Source organism: Ahaetulla prasina, chromosome 1, assembly GCF_028640845.1.
Source record: "Ahaetulla prasina isolate Xishuangbanna chromosome 1, ASM2864084v1, whole genome shotgun sequence".
Lineage (NCBI taxonomy): Eukaryota > Metazoa > Chordata > Lepidosauria > Squamata > Colubridae > Ahaetulla > Ahaetulla prasina.
Genome location: NC_080539.1, coordinates 255907726 through 255914040, shown reverse-complemented (window position 1 = coordinate 255914040; position 6315 = coordinate 255907726). Strand labels below are relative to the sequence as shown.

Here is a 6315-nt window from a genome sequence, read left to right as displayed (position 1 = left end):
TTTGGCCTGGACTCAAGCCATACTTGTCTGATTGTTGCCTTGGTAACAGATCTGCCTTCTGTCTTTCAAGACCATCCTGTATACTCTCCACACTTGTATAATCCTAGACATAACCAGGCGTATAGGATTGATGAGAAGTAAAGCTATTTTAGCAGTAACATGAAATTTAATCTGGAAAAAAAATGCAATTAATGATCTGTAGTTTACTGTAGTATGTGAGGAGACAGTAGGAAGGAGAAAGTTGGTTAAGGCAGCTGGGGAAGGTTTGCTCAGAGCTGATGATTTTTAGAATGCAAGAAGTCTAGAAATTGTTGTATAGAAGAGAAAAATTTTAGCAGATACAACATGGAAGGTTATGAAAAGCAACTTTCCCAAAAGCTCTTTTGCCTATATGCACTGGAAAAGTACAAGGACCGAATAGTGAACCTGGAAGTCCCCATTGCACCTGGAAGAGAAGTGAACCCAGTGTAGCTGCTAGTAAGCCTAGGGAAGCAGCAACCAAACATATATCAGTTGTGCGATTTATACACCAGCTGTATCACCCAATATGCTATTGCCCTCAATTGAGCACTATTGTTTAGTTAGATGCTACATCCTGCATGATGTTGATTTAGCAATTCACATTCCCCACTGCCTAGCAGTGCCTGTTAGTACATGTCATAAATCCATTTCTGCGTTTTCCTTTTCTATAAACTGCCTCCTAGTTGCAAAGATAAGTAAATAACTAGACAGAACAGTGTTTCTCAAACGCAACCATTTTAAGATGCATGGACTTCAATTTCCAGAATTCCCTGGCCATCTCCGGCTGGGATGCATCTTGAAAGTAGCTGAGGTTGAGAAATGCTGATAGAGTTCTTTGCTAGGAATTGATTTTATACTACATGTAGTCCTCGACTTACAATTGGAATTAGTTCCAGAATTTCTGCTGCTAAGCAAGGTGGTAATTAAGTGAGTCACACCCAATTAGCAAATCTGGCTTTCTCTATTGGCTTTGCTTGTCGGAAGCGGGCTGGGAAGTTCGCAAGTGATCACATGACCTTGGGAAAGTGCAACCACCATAGATAAATGCTGGTTGCCAAGTGCTCAGATTTTGATCGAGTGAGCCTGGGTATGCTACAAGTGTCGTAAGTATGAGAACCGGTCATAAATCACTTTTTTCAATGTTATTGTTCAAGTAGTCCTCGACTTACGACCACAAATAAGCCCATAATTTATGTCGCTAAGTGAGTATTCCCCATTTTATGACTTTTCTTGCCACATTTGTTAAGTGAATCATTGCAGTTGTTAGGTGAGTGATACGGTTATTAAGTGATGCTGCAACGGTCATAAGTGTGAAAAACAGTCCTACTTCACTTTTTTCAGTGCCGTTGTAACCTCGAACGGTCATTAAGTGAACTGTTGTAAGTCAAGGACAACCTGTACATTGAAGGGTAGCTAAATGAATGGTTCTAAGTCAAGAATTACCCATATTTGTAGTTTAAACTACCTTCTTGTAAAGAAAGTTTATCTAAAATCATGCCAAAAGCTATTCAGAGGATCTCCTGCATTGCAACAGTGATGACACATTGGCCACACTGGCAATAGTGATGACACACTTAGGCTAGGATCAAATCCACAAATATTCGGAATGAAAGGGACTGTCAGGTGTCTGGACTTAATCCCCAGAGCAGAGATGACCGCTTCTCTATTACCAAGGAAACACAAATAAACCAGACTGCACAAAAATGACACGCCTTTCATTTTTAGTTATTATTTATTTTACTTTTTTTTTTAACAATGTAAGAATTAAAAATCTTCCATAAATAAAGGACTTGCCTGGCAGCCTCCCAATAGTACAGTATAAAATATGAGCGATTGTACAAAACTCTTAAGGACATCAGGCACAAAACCAGGGTGGAAAAGGCCCAGCCAGTGCTCCCTGGAGCTCTGTCCTTGCCCGGCTTTAGGGGAGGGATCAGGGAACTGGGGGGGGGGGATAGGGGCAGAGCCCCAGGCTCAGACCACAGGAAGGACACTCATCGTTCATACCATCACAATGGACACACACTGGCAATGAGGGTCAACATAATATGTGAGGTCTTGGATCAGCCCCCTAGATCACCTCCACAGTACATTGCAGCCAGCCTACCTCTCACCTGCAGCTACTTTCCAGTCTGCAAACTCCACATCCACCCCTTCTAAGGGGGTAGAGGGAGAAGCAATGAGCACATGTGGGCTCTCTTCCCAGGAGGAATGTGCTAGTTCTGCTAAGAGAATAATAGGTGGAGAGAATGCCTCTAACCAGAATGAAAAGGATAGCGCAGCCAAGGAACTGGATCGGTAACACAGAGACCAGCAGAAATATCTCTGGCTCATTTGCTCCTCACAAACTAGTCCAAGGCTGGTGTCCTGTGGTGAAGAGCCCTTATTTAAAAAGAAGCAGGTAGAGAGTTCAGCTGACTGATCCTAGGAGAGCACCTAAGGGGGTGACCATCTTATTGGTTTGCCCACATGAATGGGCTAGGGAGATCAGATCAGGAGCTACCTCGAATCCTTTCCATGTAGCTGCGCAGCTCATCTGGGTCACGCAGCCCCATGTCCTCACACACCCAACGAATGTCATCTTCACTGGCTACCAGAATGGACTGAACTACTGGTCCAGAAGCAGGGGGGCTGGGAGCGGAGTTGGACGGGGAAGCAAAGGTCACAAATTCTACACGCTTCCGCCGACCACCTACATCCCTGCCCTCTTTCTTCCTGGACAAGGTGCTGGTAAGCACTGGGTTCCCTGGTGCAGTCAGGCCCAAATTACTAGCAGAGACCCCTGTTTCTGGCTCTGGTAATGGAGCTGGGGCCTCTGGGGCCAAAGCTTCCGAAGTTCCATCTGGCCCTGCACAGCAAGAGTACCCATCATTGGTGGTGCTGGACGGGCCCCGAGGCTGGTCTTTGCAGTGTTGCTTGCACAGATCTAGCTGCCGACTAAGATCCTCCTGATCAGTGCCTAGCCAGACCCAATTGTGAGGCTGCTGGGCAGAAGAGGCTGGACCTGATCCAGCATCAGGAGGCTCCTTGCGCTGATAACGAAGGACAAAGACCACACAGTTGACGAGGAAAATAAAGATGGCAAGGCAGAACACTCCCAGGAGGACATACATTCCAATCTCTAGATCTGTCACCCTTGCAGGTGCTTTCACCATCTCATCTTCCTCCACTTCTTCCACTTGTTCAATATCCTCATAGGAACTAACACCAGCTCCTTCAAATTTAGTCATTGGCGGCCCTCGTGCTACTGGGCCATGCCTCCTTGAACCTCTGCCATGCTCAGTGATAGCTGCAACAGTCACTGCTTCACCTGACATGGCACCTTCTGCTCGCTGAAAGGGGGCCTTACCATGTCGATGGAGATCTTCTTGCTGTGGGCTCTTAGTGGTCAAGAGATGCCAGCCAAAGTTCACTTCCAGCCATGCTGTCCCCTGGGAAAGGGGAGCCTTATGCTTCCCCTTGCGGCAAGAGTCTGGGGAATGCAGGCTGAGCTGCAGGAGGGACCCCTGGCCTGGACCTTCAGCAACGATCATTGGATAAGCATGTTCCTCTTCCAGCCGTACGGATATTACTTCAGGATTCAAAGAAGAAAGCAAGAGAGATGCATCCCGCCAGCCATAAAGCTCTACTGGAGCCAAGGTGTGATCACTGAATACCAACCAAATGCTCAGAACTGCTTCCTGCAGAAAAAGAAAGAAAACAAAACTAGGATCTCAATTGCCTTAAAATGGTAATGGTGGGTTGGGCAAGTTGAAAAAACAAAGGCATTGTTATCCACATTGGTAGCAGATGTAAATCATGCCACCCAACTCAATGAAGCAGCTTCCCCTTTACCAAATTTCTATCCCTCTTCTTTGACTACTACACATCATGGCAAGAAAACTCACTATACATTGATCCCCTGTCATGATACCCAAATAAAACAGATTTTGCAAATCTTGGGAGAAAACAAGACACATGGACACATTCCATGTTTGAAGACACATTCTATATTTGAAGATAATTACAACATGACATTTCTATCAAGTCTAACTCTAGCTTAAGTGAGCCATGGAAGGACTAGTATGCACCCTTAAAATGCAGTTTAGTGCTTCTGTAACACAGAAGGATAGAAAATTAAATTCATAAAGCTATGAATGTCTAGAAAAGCTCCTCACCTGTTTCGGGGAATGCAGAGCAGAAGATCCTTGGCACATTGCAGTGAAAACATTCGGATGTCCTGGTTCTGCAAACAGTGTGAGTGATAGACCTGATACCAGCTGGGCTTGCAATTCTGAAATTGAGACCTTCTCTTCTGACACCACCAAAGTCTGTTCCCCCAGGATAGAATCAGAAACAGGAGAACGCACCTGAAAAAAATAGGGAATATATTGTTATTTCATAAGGAGACTTTGCACAGAAACTATACCCATTTTGATGCTTCTTCTCATCCATTGCAACATCAAGTCATGGTTAAAGGAATGAGTAATTTGCCAATAGGGAGAGTGAGTTCCCCTCAATGATTGACAGATAGATATAAATGATAAATAGATGGTAGATGGATAGATGGATGGATATATGATAGAAGATAGATAGATAGATAGTGTCGTGTCCCACTCCCCCTCCAACGGCCGGGTCTGGGAAGTCTGTATCAAGCATGGCCACGAAGCCTCTGCAGCTTTGCCAAATTCCTGTCAGAGTTCTCAGGGCAGGCAGGAATCCAAGGTGTGACTTCAGCAACCCAGATGAGACTTTGCTTGACTCAAATTGCTTGACTCAAGCTGGTCTTTTATATAGGCCATGGGGTGTGGCTCCAGGACTCAGCACTTATCCAGGCCTGCCCCTCCCTTCCTTTTGCTGACGTCGCCTCTCCATTCTCCGGAAGCGGGGATCCGTCCACTGTGACTTTCCGTCCTCCTGATCTGCTGCTAGCAATTCTAGCACGTGGCTGGCTTCGTGCTCACATGCTGTAGAAGGAAGGTTTGTTTGCTCATTCCTGACATTCTGTCCGGGCATGGTGCCAAGGCTGGGGGCTGGAGGCATGCCAGGCCGTTACTCTTCATTATCACACTCTGAGTCAGATAGCAGGAGATGGGAGGGGCCCGGCTGCGGAGAGGAGGGCGGGTGAGGCACAACAGATAGATAGATAGATAGATAGATAGATAGATAGATAGATAGATAGATAGATAGATAGATAGATAGATAGATAGATAGATAGATATAGATAGATAGATGGATGATAGGTAGGTAGGTAGGTAGGTAGGTAGATAGGTAGGTAGGTAGGTAGGTAGATAGATAGATAGATAGATAGATAGATAGATAGATAGATAGATAGATAGAAAGGTAGGTAGGTAGGTAGGTAGGTAGGTAGGTAGGTAGGTAGGTAGGTAGGTGGGTGGGTGGATGGATGGATGGATGGATGGATGGATGGATGGATGGATGGATGGATGGATGGATGGATGGATGGATGGATGATAGATGGGTGGGTGGGTGGGTGGGTGGAGGGAGAGAGAGAGAGAAAGAAAGAGAAAGAGAGAGAGAGAAAGAGATGGAGGGAATAGAGATGCTTACAATGTACAGTACGTTTCATAGATTGCTTTGTAATCCCTCTTCCTTAATAGTCGCTTTCTTAATACCCACACTCATCATATTATCCCACCATTTCCCCAAACCGGAGACAAAAGTTAACATCCACAGCATGTGCACAGCTCATCCCTTTGAACAACGATCATCATGCTCCAAGCAAGCTACTCATTTCATTCCATCCCATCTCAGCAAGGAATCACTCAGTCCCCATTTTTTCCTCACATGCTTCTTACCTCCACAGAGGTCATTCCTACTTCACGGCCAATCACCACCTTTCCACCTTCCAGTGTTGCTATTCGAGGATCTTGGATTCTAGCATGCTTTTGCACCAGATGGGAAACATCTAGCAGCCAATCAGAGCTTGGCATATAGGTCAGGTGACGTCCACCATCTAGAGGGTGAGCTACAAAATGGGTGAGGAAACGGACCCCAGCACGCTGGTATTGCAACCGACAGCCACGTGCTCTCCTCTCAGCTTCTTCTCCACCTTCTTCTGGTTCTGCTGGACTGTTCAGAGAAGAAATGCAAGAACCTAGCACATTTACAAAGGGTAAGGCAGCTTTCCTCAATTTAATATCCTCTTGATGATTTGGGGTCACAGCTCCCAGTATTCTGTATCAGCATTGGCCTTGGTGATAGGGAATCTAGAAAGCATACTCACAAAACATCTACAGGGAGCTAAGATGAAGAAGGATGTCACACCTTTAACCCAGTGTTAGTGATTCTCTT

At 45.5% G+C, this 6315-nt stretch overlaps 1 protein-coding gene across 2 annotated transcripts in view; it reads right to left on the bottom strand.

Moving 5' to 3' along the window:
• Positions 1-6315, bottom strand: part of TMEM132A (transmembrane protein 132A) — a 36641-nt gene that overhangs the window by 8253 nt on the left and 22073 nt on the right. The window contains exons 9-11 of one of the 2 annotated variants that reach the window (XM_058155204.1): positions 5820-6093; positions 4179-4370; positions 3371-3701 (exon numbers count right to left, since the gene is read on the bottom strand). In XM_058155204.1, the coding sequence (XP_058011187.1) occupies positions 3371-3701; positions 4179-4370; positions 5820-6093 (797 nt within the window). Of the gene's footprint in view, positions 1-1579; positions 3702-4178; positions 4371-5819; positions 6094-6315 lie in introns of those variants that run through there. The other variant, XM_058155196.1, reaches the window with a different exon arrangement.